Raw genomic sequence first — 21,013 nt, 5'->3', positions numbered from 1 at the left:
GCCTGGACAAGCTGCAAGAAGTGTTTTCAACGGGGAGTAGCTATGTGTGTAAGAACTCTTCATTCTCTGGCTAGACATAATCCTTGCCTCAAATCTTTCCCTGGGATAAAGAGTCAATGGCCTTCTCTTCCAGCTTCCTTCCAATCACTACCTTTATCAGGATGGCTGAGAGCTTTCTTTGAGAATGGTCTCCTAACAGAACTCATTACTTATTGGTATTTAGTATTGAATGGAACAGAATTATGTGAAAAACATTCTTAATGATTGCATGCTGTTTTACCTCTTCATTTGGAAAGATTTTTTATCTTTTCAAAGGGCAAACAGTTTGAGGGGATGGACAGCTTTCTGGAAGACATTCTTTAGCCAAACGTATGCTTTGTTTGCAGAAAGCAACTGTTCCATGCAGAAATAATTGCATCAGAAGCTTGCTTGCAGCAAAAGCAGGCAAGCACTCTTTTCCCATACAGGCTTTATTTGCATCGGAGGTAATCTCTGAGGGAACCCTATGCTGGCTTGCAGTGAACAAGGCCAGAGTTTTATCCCATGTTGTCTTCCTTGCTCTTGTAAGATCATCACTGTGTCACGCAACTTTTCCCTTGTTTTGTCTCTATAAGAATCCCGGAGGGAAAGAAAGAATTATTTTTTAATTGAAAGAATCACTATCCCTTGATAGTCTTTTATCAGATTTGTAGGTGGTGCATCTGTCCACGAACACATGCTGTCTATTAGCTTAGTGCTCCCCCAACTTTCTGGGTGCCAGGGACCGATTTTGTGGAGGGCATTTTTTTTCTGCGGACTGGGAAGGTCGTGATTTCACACGCTGCTTGGATCCTGTGCATGTGTGGATGGGGCTTTACTCAACTGCCCGGCCAGTCCCTGGCAGGCCACAGACCAGTGCCAGGTTGCAACCTAGGGGTTGGAGACCTCTGTATTAGCTGATATACATCTCTATTCCACCCCCCCCCCATTTCTCATCCCAACTACCCATTCTTTCTATTTGGTTTCCTTGTCCCTTACCTTGTCACACATTTCCCCTTTCCAATTTCCCTTAGGCTTGCTGCCTTATTATATGTTTTGGCCTGGATATAATTAATTGATGGTCATCAGAGAATCCAGTGCATGCACAAGCATGGAAATTCAATCATGGAGCTCAGTAGCTAAGCATCTATTTGAAAGAAGCTTTGTAATTCTAGACCTGTTGCTGGCCTTTCAAGCTGGGGTCTATTCCTACTGGTGTTTTGTTGAGATGGAAGTTGATACGAAACATAGCAGCTTAACGAATGAGAAAAAGAGACTGCTAGGAAGGCACGCATGACTTTAGGAAGCTAACTATGCAGCAGAGTGATTTTTTTAAAAAAAATGTAAAGAAAAGAAATCTTTTCTAACAACTATATTGCCTGGGCCTCTTAACCCATCAATCTCCACCCTCCTTGTAGTACTTCTGGCAGCAAGTATGGAATGAATGAACTGTTGATTTGCTTAATTATTACATTTGTATAACGCTGAATCTGTCAGAATGATAAATAGCAAGACCAAACAATGAAAATATTCCTTGTAGTAGACCAACATATATCCATGGTAATAAAGCAAATTGCTTTAGAAATAAATTTACTACCTTAATCAGTAATAGTAATGGAAATGGCAGAGTTACCATCAGCCAGCTGCTAGTAAAACTGGAGCCTAAAAAATAGGACAGCCTAAGAAAAAACTCAAAGTTGCTTACGTTGATTGCCAATATAAGAGGGAGAGAAGGAGCAATGTTATCAGGTTTTCAGAATGATGATGTTGTAGACCAGATTAATGAGGTATAGCTCCACCTTGGGAGGCCTGCTTCCTGACATGGTCTACTTCCAAAGGCTGATATATTTATATCCCCTTTGGAAGAATTCAGTCGTTATCATTTTCCAGAATAACCATGACTTCTGAGGAAGGCCATTCAGTTAGATTGGAGGTATAACCAAAAGCAGTGTCTCCTGGCTTCATCCTCCTTCACTTCACAGGAACTGGGAGCAGCCCACAGTTTCTTCTGGAATGAATGATTCTAACTGGGGTACAGGTGTGATCCTACAGATATTAACTTCTCTGTCTTCCCCAACCTGTTGCCTTCTATATATGTTGAGAGTGCGGTTCCAGGGACAGGTTGGGGAAGGCCATGCTAGAAGAATGGTGCATACATCAAGGCAGAAAGTTCGCAAGTTGACCAACTTGCCTGTACCTGTGTTTACAGCTTCTAAATCAGGGGTCTCCAACCTTAGTAACTTTGAGGTTTGCAACCTTAAGGTTTGTGGACTTCAACTCAAAGGTGGCTGAGGAACTCTGGGAGTTGAAGTCCACAAGCCTTAAGGTTATTAAGGTTGGAGACCCCTGTTCTAAATGAACAGAGTTGGTTCATGTTCTTTTGGGATGTGGCATTTGTTAACTCTTCATTTACCTGCTTGGATTGTAAAAGTAAAGGCTACGGGCTTGACTTATGCATAACTTTTTCCAGAATAAAGTTCTCAGCATGCTTCTGATTCATCATTTTTGTAATTATTTAAATAATTTTGTGAGATAGGCCCAATATGGTCATCTTCTGGCTGAGTCAAAGTGAATAATGGCTGGCCTTAAAGCTATTAAAAATCAGATTTGAAATGTGGACTCCCCCCTCCACTACAGATTGCATTCTTTAGGTGTAATTTTAGTAGGATCCCCTGAATCACCATGGTAGCTTTTGTAAAAAGTCAGATTCTTACAGTTTTTCCAGTGCAAAGACTATATAATTTAAAACCACGGTTCCTGGTTTGTGTCTTTATTTAAGCCTTTCATGTATAAATTGTGAATTCCTGAGAGATTTATTCAAATTAAATGATGTTTAAAATCTGTTCTGTATTTTTGCTCCTGCTTTGCTCTGATGAATACCTTTCATTTTAAGAGTGCTCTTTCCTGAAGTATCATGAATATGTATGAGCCCAATGGCACTGTCAAAATTGGTGGCTTTTTAAGTAGCAGCCTTTGAAATTAATGTCAGGGACACAGAACGTAGAATCATAAGGCTGGAAATGACCTCTGTGTTTTACAGAAGAATCTAATTTTTTTATGCTTTCTTTTTTTCTTGCCTTTCTTTCCCCAGCACCGAAGACATGTAGCCCCAAACAATTTGCATGTAAAGATCAGATTACATGTATATCCAAGGGCTGGAGATGTGATGGAGAGAAGGACTGTCCAGATGGCTCTGATGAATCACCAGATATATGTATGTATCTTTACTTCCTCTTCTTTTCCCTAGTGATTATTTTTACAACGGTTTTGATTTGGTGGATTTGCTTTCCATTCACTTTTTCTGAGGGTGCAAAATGCATGGCGTACTTCTCACAGCTTTGGGGATGTTGAAAATCAAACAACACACGCAGACATTTTATAAGAATTCTCCACTTTGGAAAATGTCACTTATTATTCATGTTTCTGTGCCAGTTTTATTTGTGGGCAACTGTTCCTCATTGGGTTTTAAGCAAAATTGGCTGAGAAAGCCTTTCCCCACTTCACTTTTCTGACAACTTTCCCTTCCCCTTCTTCTTCCCTTTTTTTTTTGGCTTCCTTCTCTAGAAACCACTGGCTTCTTAGGATGGTTGTTGTTGTTAGTTGCGAAGTCATGTCTGACCCCATGGACAACATTCCTCCAGGCCTTGCTGTCCTCTACCATCCCTCGGAGTCCATTTAAGCTCATGCCTACTGACTCCATCCAGCCACCTTGTTCTCTGCCGTCCCCTTCTTCTTTTGCCTTCAATTGTTCCCATCATTAGGTTCTTCTCCAGTGAGTCCTTCTTTCTCATTAGGTGGCCAAAGTATTTGAGTTTCATCTTCAGGATCTGGCCTTCTAAAGAGCAGTCAGGGTTGATCTCCTCTAGGACTGACCAGTTTGATCGCCTTGCAGTCCAAGGAACTCGCAGGAGTCTTCTCCAGCACCAGAGTTCAAAGGCCTCAATTCTTTGGTGCTCAGCCTTCCTTAGGATAGTAGTGGTCCTAACTGAAGATTCTTTAAAAATTGTCTGATTATATTCCGCTGAGTAGAACATTTCTCCAGCTGAGAATTTTACTTCATATGGAGTATTAATTCTCTTAAGTGAAGTTGCTGGAGTCTGAACCTTGGGCTTTTTGCCTATAAAGTACTAGCTGGACGCCCATGTTTCGCTACGAAACTATGTGCTTGGGCTTGATAAATAGACTAAGTGTTTGAAAATTAATGAGTGGTTACTATTGGTCCCTCCTCTCCCCTTCTCTTCCTCAGGCTAGCTTCACAGAAGCCTCTCCTCTCTATCCCTTTCTCTCCCTCAGGCTCGTCCCATAGATCCTTTCCTATTCCCTTCCCTCCCTCAGCCTTGCCCCACAGAAACATCTCCTGTCCTATCCCCTTCTCTCCCTCAGGCTTTCTAGCCCCTTCTCTCCATGAGTCTTGCCCCACAGAAGCCTGTCCCATGCTATCCCATTCTCTTCAGAATTATTTTGAAATTGGGAAGGGGAGTGGAATGTCTAACTAATTAGCATCAGAGCGTGTTATAATAATATAGGAAATACTGATGCTCTGATGGTCATTTTGAAAAATCCTTTCTTAATGAGCACCTAGAAGCCAAGAGGAACATACGTGGTAAATTTCAGGTTTGTAGGCTTCATGGTTCTGGAGATTTCGTGATTAATGTGTGAGTGGTTTTCGCTTTTATATATAGAGATGTGCTCAGTCATTGAACCGTATTCCTTTTTCCATAATAAGTATGATAGAGAATGGTCAAAATGCCTTCCCTGCTGCTCCACAAGCATTATTAGGGCATGTTAAAAGGAAGTTTGGACTTCTTTGTAAATGATAGAAAGTGTCCCTTGGCAGAGGGAGAGCCTCAACATTGTTTTGATTTGTGTGAAATGCCAATGGAAGAAGGTTTTTTAGAACAGCCAGCAAGCATTCAGTAGATAGTGGGAAATTCAGGAATGGTTGAAAATAAACCATTGATGCATGTTGTGCATCAAATACAGATAGTCCTCGACTTACAACAGTTCATTTAGTGACCGTTTCAAAGTTCAGTGACACTGAAAAAAGGGACTTATTACCATTTTCACACTTATGATCTTTGCAGCATCCCTATGGCCACATTTATTTATTTATTTATTTATTTATTTATTTATTTATCTATCTATCTATCTATCTATCTATCTATCTATCTATTTATTTATTTATTTATTTATTATTTACATTTCTATACCGCCCTTCTCCGAAGACTCAGGGCGGTTTACAGCCAAGTTAAAAAGACATATACAAAAATTAAAAAACACAATATTTGAAATTTAAAAATCTGAAACCATAGGCCGAATAGTAAAATAACAAGTAATAAAACCACCCAATTAAAAATTACCCTTAGGCCAACCCTGCTCGGTGAAACAAAAAAGTCTTGAGCTTGCGCTTAAAGGCCCGGAGGTCGGTTTGATTTACATTCAGATGCTTGGCAACAGGTTCACATTTATGACGGTTGTCCTAGTGTCGTGTGAGCATCTTTTGTGACCTTCTTGACAAGCAAAGTCAATGAGGAGGCCAGCTTCACTTAACAACTGTGTTACTAATTTAACAAATTGCGGTGATTCACTTAACAAATGTGGCAAAAAAAGTCGTAACATGGGGCAAAAACCCACTTAACAAATTTCTCATTTAGCAATATAAATTCTGGGCTCAGTTATGGTTGTAAGTCAAGGACTATCTGTAGTTCCCTGCTACCTAACTTATAACCTTCATAATTAAACCAAGAATGGGACAACAGAATTTAAATCCACTGGTTCCCTTGCTCTGTGTGAGCTTTGGGACTGTGAGTTAATTCATTTGTCTCACCATCCGTCCATTATCTTAAGAAAGTAGACACAGGACTCCTCTATTTTTTGCCTATAACTAACTGAGTTGGGCTGAGACTTAGGAGTGGAATGAAGTCATAACAGAAAGATCTTCCAGGGAGAAGAGAAAAAAATACCAATGTTTTTCAACAACAAAAATTCAAGATGGAATTTTTGGATACAATAGGAAAAGGTTTTTTTCTTATGAACTCTTCTTTATTTTTTTTTAAAGATCTTCCTCTGTATTTGCATTCATACAGATCAGGGAAAAAGGGGATTTTTTTTCAAGCTTTCCTGAAAGGCTTTTTTGATTGATGGTTAGGCTTAATATATTTTAGTGGATGATTTTGATTTGTTTAATTTAATATGTTTCAGTGGATGCTTTGGTATTGTTACTGAGATGTATTTGTGGCCATTATAGCTATTTTTATAAGCTGAATAAATAGAATAGGGAAAGAAAGAGGAAATACAAAATGCCTGTGTGTGTGTGCCTGAAACAAGAAACTATTTCAGAAGAAGTTGGCTGTGGAGTCTGTTAAAAATATCCTAAGTGATTGAATAGATGCTGAATGACTTCTTTATATCGGTCACAGAAAATGTGGCACAAATATAACTGACATTTTTAAAATGGACTTGGGCATAAAAAGTAGTGTTAAGAAACAAAATTACCAGATCATTTCTCAGAAAGTTCTAGAGACTATCCAGGAAATTATAGGCCGGATAGTTTAATGGCTATGGCCAACAGGTTTCTAAAACTAATAGAAACCACCATTAAAAATTATCAGGGATATATAAGAGAAAAACGTTACTGAAGAAAAATCCATGGATTTAAAAACAAAAATTCTTAGAACAACCAGGAAAGAAATTAAAACTAAAGCCACCTTTATACAAATGTGTGATACAATCACATTATAAATAGTACGGATTGTTACTTGGAAAAGAATACTGAAGAGCTGGAATAGACATAGTAAAAAAGAAACTAAAATGATTTTAGGGGCGGAAGTAACTTGCCATGAAGAATGGCATGTCAAGCTTTTTAGCGTTAGAAGAAAGGAAAAAGGAAGATACAAAGTATGCATAAAACGATGCGCATTATAGAGAAATTTGATAGGATGAAGGGTTGTTTCCACTTTATAATTTTATACCCCAAGGTTATCCAGTAAACTGAATGGAGCGAGATTCAGGGCAGATAAAACTGAGCACTATTTTCCTCAGTAGATAGCAAAGGATTGGAATTTGTTCCAGCAAGATGAGAAGGGCTGACCCTCCCAACTTAGCCTTAAAAGGAGATGATGCAGATCCGTAGTGGAGAAAGATATCGATGCCCGAGTCATGATGGTATTTGCGATTGTCAGGTTCAGAAGGATGGGCTCTCAATGTCACGTCTGAAGTAATGGGAAGGGAAGGTGCTGTTGCAGTCATGTTCTGCTTGAGGAGTTTACTGAAAAACATCTAGATGACTCCTGTGAGAAGCAGGATCATGGGCTAGGTGAGCTTTCAGACTGACCCAACTGGATCCTTGTTTTTAGCTGCAAGAAAAGTGGGACCCAGCAAATTCTTCATCTTTTGGCCCAGTGCAATTAATTCTTGATTATAACAAGAAAACGGATTTGGCCTCTGGGATGTCTGCCAAATTTCTCCAGGGCAGTATTTCAAAATGGGGCAATCATTGTGAAATATTTGACAGAGGCCGGATGTTAAGTGTCTTTTGTATAGATATGCCTCTGGAATGAGACACCAACTGTAGTAAGACAATGACAAACTCCAACTGATCTCAGTTTGCCTCTAAATTTGAGAATTGAATCAATTCAAATATTCAAATATTGTTAGTTTTTCCACATTGCTATTCGGTGTCTAACGGAAGAACTTGTGGAAGATCAAAGCAGCTAAAAAAAATATTTTTACTGTTTTCTGGTTGCAAAATTAACAAATGCAATTTTCTTATGAGTTTTAGTATCAAATGCTATACAATTTGATGTCAATAGATTGCTCACTGGAGCACTTACCAAGTATAACCAATAATAATTACGCTTGGTCAACTATAAAGCTTAAAAAAAAGAAGCTTCAATTCTGTGGACAGTTAAAATACTGCCGAATATGCTGCTTATTAAGGGAGAAATGGTGCTTCAAATGGTTGAAGTTCATAACTCAAATCATTATATTCCATTTTCCTTTCCCTTCACCAAAATTTGATCTATGAACAAAATAATGCATTAAGGCAGTTTAGTTGGCTTGCTAACTGCAATTTAGATTTCTGGGAAAAAATGTAGATTGTGTATTTTACTTAGCATGATTCTGTGCTTATTATATAGCACACAAATATATTTTTCCCAATTTGATTCTGTCTTAAGTGTGTTGGATTATAGGTCCTAGCATTCTAAACCAATTTAGAGAGCTTGGGTGAAAAGCAGATGACATTAATAAACTAATTAAAACCCAACATTCAAAAAACAATAACGGAATGCATTTTATTTCGGTCAGCACAGAACTGTTGCTGTAAAACATGAAAAAAGAGGGACCCTGATTTATGAAGCTTATCTCATGTGCCAACATCACTGATGTTGCTAATATTGATATTAGAAAATGAGCTGTTATCCCTAGCACTAGAAATTCATTTGGGGGGGGGTGTTCCAAGAGAAAGCCTTCTAGCCCTAGAAAGATAAGGGGGCGTCAACACGGTGCCATAGTGGCGTGAGAAAGGACTGGCTCCAGCTCCAGAAGATGGAGAACTTCTCAGTCCTGTCTTAGCAATGACAGGCAAGAGTTACCCCAGACAGGATCTGGAGATAAAGGAAATAGGAGAGGAAAACTGGAGGTTTCATTGTTAATATCCAAGTTGGGTTAGCTTTATAAAGACAAGCTGACATAACATTTGCATGCAAACACCAAGGAATCTCAAGCATATTCCAAACAATGGAGCCCCAGGTTGGGATGAACTCATTATTGCTCATTTAGCTTCTTCTTGATTGTTCCCACAGATTTTAAAAAGCACCTATTAATTTAAATGCAGACACCAATTATTAATTAAGGTTTTGGACTGCTGACAAATTTGGGGCAATACCTACTGAGGCTTCCCTCTGAGCTTTCTAGCCAAAGCATAAGTATTTATTAAGGCTGGCACCAACCATTGATCAGCTGTAGATCAAGTAGCTTCACTGTCATCTAAAGGCAACCAACTGAAGAGGCTGTAGCTGAGGATAAGAAGGGAAGCAGTGATGTTTGAGCAAATCTTCTGAAAGACCAAAAGCTTCTTTTGCCATCCCTTCCCTTGTCATTTCAGCAGGGGATCAGAAGATGTTTTTAACAATAAGTGCCCGAGATTGCACGCTTTCTTCTCTTCTCAACTCCTTTCCTTTTTGGAATGTTGTCTCTTACAACATCCTCTTAAGGATTGTGTTGCTAGTAGAGATAATACATAAGCTGCTATAGGATTCTGATCCCCCCCCTCCCCATAGTCATCAGTAAATAAGGGACTCGGAATTGCATTATATGTTTGATTGCTCTGGGCTAAGCAAAAGTCCTTGATGAAAGGGACTGACATAGTTTGGACACATTTGGGAAAGAAGGTAGCTGAAGCAGTTAGCCATTGCCTAGATTTGAAGCAGGTAATCTGATATCCTTCAGATGCTTTGGACTACAATTCTTGTTATCCTTGACTATTGGAAGAGACTAGCTTGGTTATCTCTTGCCCATTGTAGAGTGGCTCTTTCATTAAGGGTGATGGCTTAGCATTATTGTACAGGGTTGGGTGAGGTTAAACTCTGTATCCTGAGATATTTAGCTATGGAAATTTTCCTATCTAGTAAAGACTTAAAAAGAGATTTTGGGGGGGCAGTAATGGAGTTTCTCTTTTTCGCAAGCAGAGGGTATATTATCAAACAAGTGTCTGGAGAATAAAGATGTAACCTGTAACAATCTTAAGGCTGTGCATAATGGTTTACACTAGACTTAGTCTTTAATTTCTGTCACTTTTCGCTAAATTATAAAGCTACATGGTAAAGATACAGATTCAATATGTGGTTTAATATGTATTACATTACACTTATAACATTTTTTAAAACTCAATTTGAAATATTCTTGCTTGTACAAAGGTAACCGAGTGAGAGGAGAAGATAGAGTATTTGGTTGCAAAGGTTGCAAAGTTAAAGTATAGAAAGAGTTATTTACTCTGTGAAAAAGAAAAGGAAGATGCTAAGCAACTTTTGTTTTAAATCTCAATTAATGTGGCCCTTATTGATGCTGGTGGATATTAGAATTATAAGCATTAGCACAGAGAGGCTTATGTTAGGAAGTTTATAAAGATTTTGAATTGTGCTGAATTTAAATATAGATATAGTCATCCAATTATGTCTGATTTTGAGTTCCTGCACTTTTCCTGGCAAGATTTTTCAGAAGTAGTTTGCAATTGTCATTGCCTGAGAAAAACTGACTGGCCCAAGGTCAGTTGTCCATAATCCTAGTTTCCATTGCTGATACTCACAGTTAGAGAATCGCTAGCAGTAATAACAGTAACAATTGCCATTTAATATTAATAATAATTGCATAATAGAAATCCGGATGTTGTAGCAGAAACATTATGTGATAATCAAGTTAAAAGTTTTTTTTTTTAAAGGGAATCTTTTGTTGTTTTTACCCTTAAAATGTCATCCCTGCTTAGCATTTTAGACTCTCAGTTCAGACCTTCTTCTCAATTCTTCTTTTTTCAATTGTATTTATTTCTGTATTGTAGCCAACTCAGTTAGAGAGGCCATATATTTATGGGCAAAAGAACAGCACCTTTAAAAGTGGTTTTTATAATGTTAACAATTCCTGTCTAATGCAACCCTTTGGGGTGTACCACAAACCTGTCACATGAAATTAATTACCTAATTTATTAGCTTTTAAAATAAGTAAAATAGTTTGTTAAGGTTCTTCCTGTCAGTAATGATTAAGTGGCTGATGGAAGAACTATTCTACATGGCAGAATACTTTGACTGATGGATCAGTACACACCAAGGCTTCTAACCTGAGCCATAAAAGAATTTGGTTTAATTAATCTTTAATACAGAGTTACTCAAACTAATTCGCTTAGTATGTTTCCCTTGGAAATACAATCTGAGATTTCATAGCCTTGTGGAAAAAGGATCTGGGTCAGCAGTAGGTAGCGACTGCAGCTACCATAAGTCAGCATGGTTCCAATCTTTTAAAACCCTTTGCACTCCAAACTACTTGAAAATTTCCTAGGTGAATTTGAATTAATTTTAAGACTGAAAAGGAGCACTCAAATATATGCTTTAAATTAGGGGTGTCAAACTCAAAGCCTGTGGGCTGGATCCAGCACACGGGGTGCTTGGATCTGCCCTTGAGGCCACACTGGAAACAGCGAACTACCAGCCCACAGTGCCTCTGCCAGCAAAAATGGAGCTGGCAGAGGGTTGCAGGAAGCCATCCCAGCTGAAAATGGAGCTCAGGAGCCCGTTTTCACTGGCAGAGCGCACGGGCCACCACAGGCACCTCTGATATGAGTGACGTCAAGCTGGGCATGCCCACCCTGGCCCCCCGCCATCCCCGAGGTCAAACACAACCCTGATGCGGCCCTCAATGAAATCGAGTTTGACACCCCTGCTTTAAACCAACATTTACGAGGAATAGAATAATTGTGTGTGCATTTCACCAAGGTCACTTGGGAGTAATGACTAGCATTGTGCCTGTTGTATTCCCACATTCATTTCCTTAGCAATTATATGAGCTCATGCATTCTGCTTTCTAGATATAAAGGAACGTGGAGTATGTGTCGCATCATCCATACACATGAGGCTCCATTCCTTTTGCTGGGACCCTTGGAGACCCTCATAATGGCAGTGGCTCTTCCTATTTTCCAGGTCCACATAGCAAGGTGTCGAGATGTCATCCAAACGAGTACAACTGCATGGGGACTGATGTTTGCATTCCCATGACCAAGCTTTGCAATGGCGAACGTGACTGCACAGATGGTTCAGATGAAGGCCCACACTGTAGAGGTAAGTTGTACAGTTGGGTAAATGCCAGCTAATTAGGAAGCAAAATTCCGAAAATTCTTGGTGTTAAATATCTAGCTATCTAGCTATCTAGCTATCTAGCTATCTAGCTATCTAGCTATCTGATTATAAGCTGCCATTGTGACATGGTGGCAAAAGGACTGACACGATTTTGGTTGGGTTAAGAAGAGAAGTAAAAGTCATTCTTGCTATTAGTAGGATAGCAAGTGTTCAAAGAAGCACAATTAATAGTAACTGAATATATGCAAAGGGATATAGATATTACTCTACTTACGAACTTTTTTGAGTTGTGAATGTTCACTGATATGAACAAACCGGTCCACAAGTCCATCGTAGAAGGTCCCAGAAGTCAAGAGAAGCTGGGAAAGGGTTAGTTTCCAATGTGCCAAATCTGTACTGTAGTATGCAGGAAGCCAGACTTTTCCTGTCTTCTCCTGACTTTATCTAATTCAACCTCATGGAAAGTCAGAAAAAAAAAGGAAGAAGAAGAAGAAGACAAAAAGAAGGAAGAGGAGAGGAAGAAGAAGAGATTGAACCATTGAAGTGATCCCAGACCAAGCTTGAGCGATTCAGCTTGATGGAGAAAGTGCTGTCACTGTTCAAGATGCAGGACCCTAATGTGGAGCACTTCACCAAAATGTCTGCCCCTTATGCGATCTGAATAATAAGCTTTCAGACACGAGTTTAGAAATTATTTCAGATTACTGTCATTTCCTCTGAAAAAGAGGAAACTTGTCTCTTGCTTGTGGAAAGCTGACACCATGGGTTTAAAAGCCAAGATTCCTGTTAATTCTTACTGTATTGTTACACATATTATATTTACTACACTTTGGGTGTACTGTACATATCTGTAACAGAGGTCATAATACTACGCTTTATATGCATTGCATACATTCCTGACTGGGACATTTTATTTATTTATTTATTTTGTCACAACATTATATATAAACACATATAATGAAAGAAAACAATAGGACAGGAACGGTAGGCACTTTTGTGTACTTGTGCACGCCCCTTTTAGGAATGGGGTGAATTTCGTTACAGAAGAATTTCATTCTTCTGTAAATAACATTATAAAAAGCAATTAAGGGGGAGCAAAATGTAAAAACGGCATCAATTAAGAGGAAAATGAAGTGATTCAGATGAAAATAGGGAATACAAGCCAGAAACATACAAAAAGTTGCACACATTGGATAATGCAGATACTTTTTTGTTTGTTCGTTAAATGCTACTTCAATCCATCCTTCTATCTTCCTGCAAGGCTTATGTAGATAGTTGGAAAAATATTTGAAGAGAGTTCAATAAAGACAGAGAATCATTCTTAAAAAAAAACAAAAAAACCCGCGGTCATGAAAAGCATAAGTAAATCAAAGTGAATGTTCCCTAAGGAAGAGATTAATTATTAGCTTACAGTTTATCAGTATAATCCAAATAAGAGATAGGCTCTTGATAGAAGAAAGAAATGGGTGGTTAGCAGACTGATTTGCATATTAAGTATGGTCAGCTCTGTGCACACTTGTTAGGAGTTCAATCAAGTTCTCTTTCAAGTGAGCCAACATCGAAATTAAGCGTGGTGCAGCGCCAGCACCTTGAGCAGTTCAGGAGGAACAAGTGTACAAAAGGAAAACGAAAAAACCCAAACCAAAAACTTTTATTTCAGTTTCCTTGCAGGCCTGCTAAATAGCCACACTGTCCTTGGGAGGTGTTTAATGCTCCTTGGAGGTTTCATACTCCTGTAGATCAAAGAGGCTCATTTTTTTTTTATAACCTTGCTCTGTAATCCTATTGGAAAACTCACTCTCAGCAAAGTTGAATGTCGGAGCATTTCAGAGCTTTGTCACATGAGTAGATTACTCACCTGCAGGCATCTGTCCTGAAGTGAACTTGGGAACACAGCTTTCGTTTGCGGGAGGGAGAAATAAGAGGATGCCAATACTGGCGTCTTTATGGATGGCTATCTTCGATGCAGAATCTTGTGTGCGATTGAGGGCACTGTAACCTGAATGTCTTACAGGCAGTCCTCAACTTACAACCACAGTTGACCCCAAAACTTATGTTGCTAAACGAGACATTTGTTAAGTGAGCTTTGCCCCACTTTACAACTTTTCTCGCCACATTTGTTCAGCGAATCGCTGCGGTTCTTAAATTAGTGACATGGTTGTTAAGTGAATCTGGTTTCCCCAATGACTACGCTTGGCCCAAAAAGGGGATCACGTGACTCCGGGACACTGCGACTGTCATACATGTGAGTCAGTTGTCAAGCCACCCAAATGTAAATCATGTGCCCATGGGGATGCCGCAACGGTCATAATTCTGAAAAATGGTCGTAACTCACTTTTTTTCAAGTGCTGTTATAACTTTGAATGGTCACTAAATGAACTGTTGTAAATTAAGGACTACCTGTATTTGGTCCCCAAACATATTTCTCTGAATTTCACATTCTTGTCTACATCCCTCAGTATAGTATAGTGCAGTGAGGCTAACCTTTTTGCCATCGCGTGCCAGGAGGCGGGGGGAAGGGGGCTTGCGTGTGCACGTGCCCACACCCATAATTCTATGTGCCCCACCCCCACGCATGTGCGCGCGATGGCCTGGTAGGCCCGTTTTTCTCTCTCACCTGGTTCCAGAGCCTCTCTATGAGTCTGGGGAGGGTGAAAACAGCCTTCCTCATCCCTCTGGAGGCCAGAAACAGTCCATGTGCTAACTTCCAGTTGGACAGGAAATGACTTTTTTTGCTGTCCCCAGCCTCTAGACTCTCCTAGAGAGGCTCTGGAGCCAGGTGAGAGAGAAAAATGGGCCTTCCCCATCAGACCCCAGGCCCTGTGGAGGCAAGAAACAGCCTGTTTCTCTACTTCTAGTGGCCCCAGAAAATCAGCTGGCGTGCCAGAACTAAGCTGGCGTGCCCACCTGTGGCACGCATGCGATAGGTTTGCCATCACGGGTATAGTGTGTCAATAATCCTGTAAAAGTTATTTTCGTATCAATTTTATTGAACTATTAAGATATTGGTAGTTTCTGTAGCCGTGCTGCCCAAAAACGAGACTCCCCTCATAGCCAGATAAACATTTAGACTTCTACCAGATAGGTTGGCAGAGAATGAAAGGAGCAGTCTGTGCTGGACATAGAAGAAGGGACATTTATTCTTCTATGGCCGGCATCAAAAGCAAGAGAGAGCTGGCTGGTTTGTTGCTGTATTTCTGTGCCAGCAAAATAAAAACATAGATTGAATGACATCTCCTGCTGTTCTATATGTGTGAAAAGAGGAGGTTGTGATTAGGAAAGCAGGCTGCAGAGACCCATCTGCCTGGTTTTTAAAATCATTATAAGGCAAGACTGAGAAGATCATTAACCCTACAGATATCATTGATCCTCCAGCTTTCTTCATCTTTGGCTTATGTGGGAGTTGTGATTCTGAAATAACTGGAAGATCATTGTTTTTCCACGATAGCGATAAAGTGTAACTCCTGATGATAGGGGCAGGGGGTGAAATTCACTTACCTTCACTACTGGTTCGCAAATGTGAGCACGTGCGCGGATGCACAGAGCATCAAAAATGGGACATGATGACATTCGGGCAGATGGGCAGAGCCTCCTGCAGCCGCCGCTACCGGCTCGCCTGTACCGGATAGAACCAGCTGAATACCACCACTGGATAGGGGTAATAGCAGCAACCCATAGAAAATCTGAAATCCTAGCAAATGCTGACCATGCCATCATGGTCTTTCTTTGTCAAAGGTATCCCTAAGTCCCAGTTAGATCATGATGTGACCTCTAGTGCAATTTGGATGCCTAGTTCAGCTACCACCATTTTTTTTTCTTTTGTTTTGAGACTTCTAGATCAGCGGTCACGAACTGGTTGTCTGCAAGAAAATGTTGGTGATCTGCAGAAAAAATATTTGCATTTTTAATATTGCACTAGATCAGGGCTCCTCAAACTGCACCCCCTGGCCTGGATACATGTAATGAACGTTTGTGTTGCTGCAGAGAGCCTCCCCCTTTGGGGTCCTTTTGTATGGGTCAAAGGGAGGCAGAAATTCCAACTTGGGGTCTGCTTCAGCCTCCTAGTGTGGGGCAAAAACTGGAGGGAAGCGCCCCTGGTGGCAAAGAGACAGAGGGCCTCATTCCAGTGGGACTGCATCATGGCCTGGAATTGGCTGACCATCTCAGCCTGCCAAGCCTCCAGGCGCCGGTACCTGGCCTTGTACTCCCGCAGGTCTTCTCTCTGCTTGGAAAGCCTATGCTCCTAGTCCTCAGTGAGGTGCTTCTGCTGAGCCTCCTTCTCGGTCAGAACCAATTTGAACTGAGCTGTTTTGCCAACTCTTTCATGTGGTAGCTGCTTAACTCCAACAACTGCTTCCTGTTGGGGCCCTAAGGAGCCTGGGCGGGCAGGTGAGGAGTGGCTAGGAGGGGAGGGGCAAGTAGAGGCCATCGAGGCGCCCCTCGACGTGGGTGACAATCGAGTTGGCCATGACCACCAGTCACATGACCACCTAGCCACGCCCACCCAGCCAGTCATTAGGCAGATCATATTAGTGGTCCCCGGGATTTAAAATTATGAATTTAGTGGTCCCTGAGGTCTGAAAGGTTGGTGACCCCTGTTCTAGATAAATAAGGCTGAATGAATGGCTCTTTCTCTCTTAATCTTTCTAAGCTGGAAGTGTTAAAAAAAACACGCTTAAGACAACTGAAAAAGAATAATCCCTCTCCCATGAAATGTAAGTCCAATCAGAAATGTTTTATTTGTAGCCTTTAACTACCAAGTTGGGACTTGTTCACCATTGTTGATTTGTTTTATTAGGTCAAATTCCTGCCCTTACCCACCCTCCTTCTCTTTGCTTTTGCTTGTACATAAAACCAGGACATTCTGGCTTTGATGATTTTGTAATCTTTTTAAACTTCCTGAGTCACATAGCGAGCATGGGTGTCCATTGAAGCCATAGGCAACTCTTCTCCAGAGCTGACTATTGGAAAGAGGGTTTTGGGTAGTCAGGACTAGGAAACGAGGGGCTGCTTTCGAGTGGAAGCTTGCTGGATCAAGGCGGAGAGCGTATGTTCCTCTAAAAATAGAAGAAGAAAAAAGTACATTTGCTTCTCTGAGTTTATAAAAGAAAATAAGTTAGTTGCCAGAGAACATTTGGTGGCCACAACTTTATTTTTACAATTGGAAGAAAAATGTATATACTTCTCTCTATCATGTCACTTTGAACAACTCTGTCGCATGCGGGGTGAGGTTTGATTGACAATTACACCAATTCTGCCTGTATTCATAGTTGGTTTTTCAGGATTATGTTCATGAGTGAAATAGCCCTTCTTTCTGAGAATTGCCATTGTCATAGAAGCAGTTATTATATCATCTATCTCTGTCTGTCTGTCTGTCTGTCTGTCTGTCTGTCTGTCTGTCTGTCTATCCATCCATCCATCCATCCATCTATCCATCCATCCATCTATCACCATATTGCTATCTTCAGTGCATTGTTCAAAACCAAAAAGCCACATAAAAAGAATTTAATAAATCTTTCAGAAGAACTTCCCCAATTTTGGTGCCCTTCAGATGTACTGCACCTATAATTTCCAGCAGGTTCACAAACAACTGGCCATGGCAAAAATCAAAGTCGGCTTAAAACAGAACAAAACTCCCATTAATATTGCTGCCTCCCCCCATATATTTAATATTTTCCTCCTTTTATTACATTAAATATGACTTTTTTGCAGTAGGTTTTAGAGGGGTTGGAGGAACATAACCCAGGTTTGATGGGCTGTAGGCAAAATCCCCGCAGGGGGCTTTGTGGTCCACTTCTGATATTGAATATCAGAAAAAGAAAGATGGAAGTGCAAGAGGTAAATAAAGACAATAGTTTTGAACTCATATAGAGTTTCGTTATATTTTATGCAACACAATACTCCAAAAATTGGCAGTCTTCCTTATGCATTTATGATATACAGGTTGTTCTTGACTTACAACCACAATTGAGTCCAAAATTTATGTTGCTAAGTGAGACATTTGTTAAATGAGTTTTGGCCCATTTTACGACCTTTCTTGCCGCAGTTGTTAAGTGAATCGCTGCACTTATTAAATAAATAACCCGGTTGTTAAATGAATCTGGGTTTCCCATTGACTTTGCTTGTCACAAGGTTGCAAAAGGTGATCACATGACTCTGGGGGACACTGCGACCGTCATAAATACGAGTCCTTTGCCAGCCGTCTGAATTTTGATCACGTGACAGTGGGGATGCTGCAGTGGTCATAAGTGTGAAGAATGGCCATAAGCCATTTTTTCAGTTGCCGTTGTAACTTTGAATGGTCACTAAACTGCTGTAAGTCGAGGACTACCTGTAGCGCCCACCAGCTGGATTGGAATCCACTGCCGTAATCTTCAGGAAAGTTGCATTGACTGTTCAAATCTAGCGTGTCAGAGAGACCATTAGATTAGTGGCATTTCATTTGTATTTCTTGTGGAACTATCAGCTAAGTGGGCACTTAGCTCTGTAAAAGGATATGGAGCATGGGACAGTAGGGACAGGATTTTTGTCATGCATCTTTCTTGATATACGAAGTGAAATCAATTAATATTACCTTAACCCTGTGATGGCGAACCTATGGAATGTGTGCCACAGGTGCCCTAGTTTAGCTCTGGCGTGCATGTGCGCACCGGCCAGCTGATTTTTGGGCCTTCTGGGCCCACTGAAAGTTGGGAAATGGACTATTTCTGGTCTCCGAAGGGCCTCCGGATGGTGGGGAAGGCTGTTTTCGCCCTCCGCAGACTCCTAGAAAGGCTCTGGAGCCTGGGGAGGGTGAAAAATGGCCCTACCTGGCCCACTGTACCATCGTGTGTCAAAAGCGTGGGGAGCATGGGGGGGTCGCGCACATGCACGGGGGGCGGGGCACATTGAATTATGGGTGTGGGCACGTGCAACCCCCACCGCGCTCCCACCGCTTTTGGCACGTGATGGCAAAAGCGTTAGCCATCACTGCCTTAACCATACTGAGTTGTGTTAGGATTTGAATGAGAGCCAGCGATTTTTTTGAGTGGCACTTCCTTATGTAACTTGGTTGACTCAGCAGACAAACTGCCAGGATTCAGTTGATGTATTTGGTTCAAGGTGATTCATTTGAGAAGTCTTTTTTAAGTCTGCCTTTTCTGGATATGTGGGCCTGTGGGATCCAGCTCTGCCCAGCGAATTAAACCCTGATGATTAAAGTGACAGTTCTGATTCTTGCCTGCAAATCTTCTCTGAGTTCTGATTAATTGAGAAGAAGCCTGCGTGGCACTAGGACTGTGTGACCCTCTGTATCACTTAACCGGGTTTCGCTTCTGAAGAGGAAAAGTTCATGTTTGGAATTGTTTTCTGACATTCTTCTGGTATGGGAAAAAAATGTATGATGAGAATAGCGTTCTTTTTTCTTTTTTTTAAACACCAGTGCTTTCACATATCTTCTGGGCAAGCATGGTCCATAACAAAGAAGGCATCTGTCTGGGGACCCACCAGATGATCTTCTTTTATCGACAGTAACCAGAGCCCATCCACTCTGTCAGATGTGATGAGATGGGCAGAGAGACAGTCCAACAGAGACCTCTTCCCATATCACGCAGGGCTTTAAAAATGACAACCAGCACCTAGAAGCCACGGTGAAACCATGGTGGCACATGCATGTTGTGCCACGGGACTAGCTGAAGCTTCAGAATGCTCTTCAAAGGCAGCATAGAGCAGGTTACAGTAGTCCAGCCAGGAGGTGGCTATGTAAGAGTGACTATGAGCAAGGCCTTCCAATCTGGGAAGCGGCTATAATTGACATGCACGATGTATTTAGGAAAAAGGCTCTCCTGACCATAGCTGCCACATGTTCCTCCACATGTTCCTTGAGTAAGAGTCATGACCCCAACAGAATCCATAGAATGCATACTAGCTCTTTGTGGGGAATGTACAGTAGTGGCCAAAATTGTAGAAAAGTGTATTTTTGAAGTTTGATGGCTAATAACATCACTTTTTTTTGGAGTTTCAAGATAATCATATTCCACTGCTGTAATGGCCTAGGAATAGCCCAGACCTTAACCCAATTGAAAATCTATGGAGCTGACTAAACAAACTTGTTAGTCAGAAGCGACCCAGCAATAAAACCCAGTTACTAGAAGCAATCATTCAATCTTGATTTCACATTATAATAGCTGCAGAACTAAAAGATGGTTCACTCCATTGGAAGATGTTGTAAGGCTGTAATTCATGCTAAAGGTTACCCCATTAAGGATTAACTGACGTGATAATTTTTGTGTAACTCATTTTTTCTACATGTTTTCACTTTTCTTCTTTATACTGTAACTGCTATTCTAATAGCAAATCCTTCATAAAAGTTATTGCATTACATTCTTGATTAAATTATCTTTTTATTGATATATAATTTTACGGTATTAGTCCCCCAAAAAGTGGTGTTATTAGCTAATTTTAGAAAATTCACTTTTCCCAAAAGGTTTCCACAATTTTGGCCACTACTATAATCTCCATTCAGAGTTTAATGATGAAAAGTCATTAGTTGGTCACTGGTATATGTATTAATGTAATATTAACTGTGTATGTGTATTTTATATATACCTACAGTACATATATAAATAAATAAATAAAGTTGGTACAGATATACATTTGGACTATCCAGGTTAAAAAAAAGCAAGGTCCCATTCCAAATTTCTTCAATCCCTTGAATCATTGAGAAGGGGCAAGGCAAGTTTCCAACACTGGATTTCAGAAAGACTCAAAGAAGTGAGACACAAGAATGGAGTTATGAACTGAAAAATTGGGGGGGAAAAGTAATGTACTGTAAAATAAATACAAATATATCCATATAATCACCAGAAGTCAAGCTTGATTCAGAAGATGACTCTGGGTAACTACAGACCAGTCAGTTTAATACCAATGCAGGATAAAATTCTGGAACATATTGTTAAACTTACAGTCAGTTGCTAAGCATTTAGAAAAGAATGTATTGCTTGGCAGAAGAACAAATCACGTTGAATCAACCTGATCTTTTTAAATAAAATGATCAATTTAGTTAATCAAATGTTAGGCCCAAACCCAGAGATGACATAACAAAATGTCAATTCTTTATTTGCTTATACATAATGGACAGCATCTTGCCAAACTTAAGACTATAACCTTCTATC

General features: G+C 40.4%; 1 protein-coding gene and 1 long non-coding RNA gene across 5 annotated transcripts in view; one reads left to right on the top strand and one right to left on the bottom strand.

Annotated features, from left to right (window-relative positions):
• The window catches only part of LRP1 (LDL receptor related protein 1), a 385,724-nt gene that overhangs the window by 105,526 nt on the left and 259,185 nt on the right, over positions 1–21,013 (top strand). For all 4 annotated transcript variants that reach the window (XM_058173442.1, XM_058173441.1, XM_058173440.1 and 1 more), the window contains 2 exons: positions 3,110–3,232; positions 11,706–11,843. In XM_058173442.1, coding sequence (XP_058029425.1) covers positions 3,110–3,232; positions 11,706–11,843 — 261 coding nt within the window. The remainder of the gene's footprint in view (positions 1–3,109; positions 3,233–11,705; positions 11,844–21,013) is intronic.
• The window catches only part of LOC131193356 (uncharacterized), a 60,808-nt gene continuing 56,202 nt past the window's right edge, over positions 16,408–21,013 (bottom strand). Inside the window, exon 3 of the long non-coding RNA XR_009153898.1 lies at positions 16,408–16,918. This is a non-coding gene — a long non-coding RNA (uncharacterized LOC131193356). The remainder of the gene's footprint in view (positions 16,919–21,013) is intronic.

Source organism: Ahaetulla prasina, chromosome 2 (genome assembly GCF_028640845.1).
Source record: "Ahaetulla prasina isolate Xishuangbanna chromosome 2, ASM2864084v1, whole genome shotgun sequence".
Lineage (NCBI taxonomy): Eukaryota > Metazoa > Chordata > Lepidosauria > Squamata > Colubridae > Ahaetulla > Ahaetulla prasina.
Note: the sequence above shows the minus strand (reverse complement) of the source record. Positions and strands in the feature narration are given on the sequence as shown.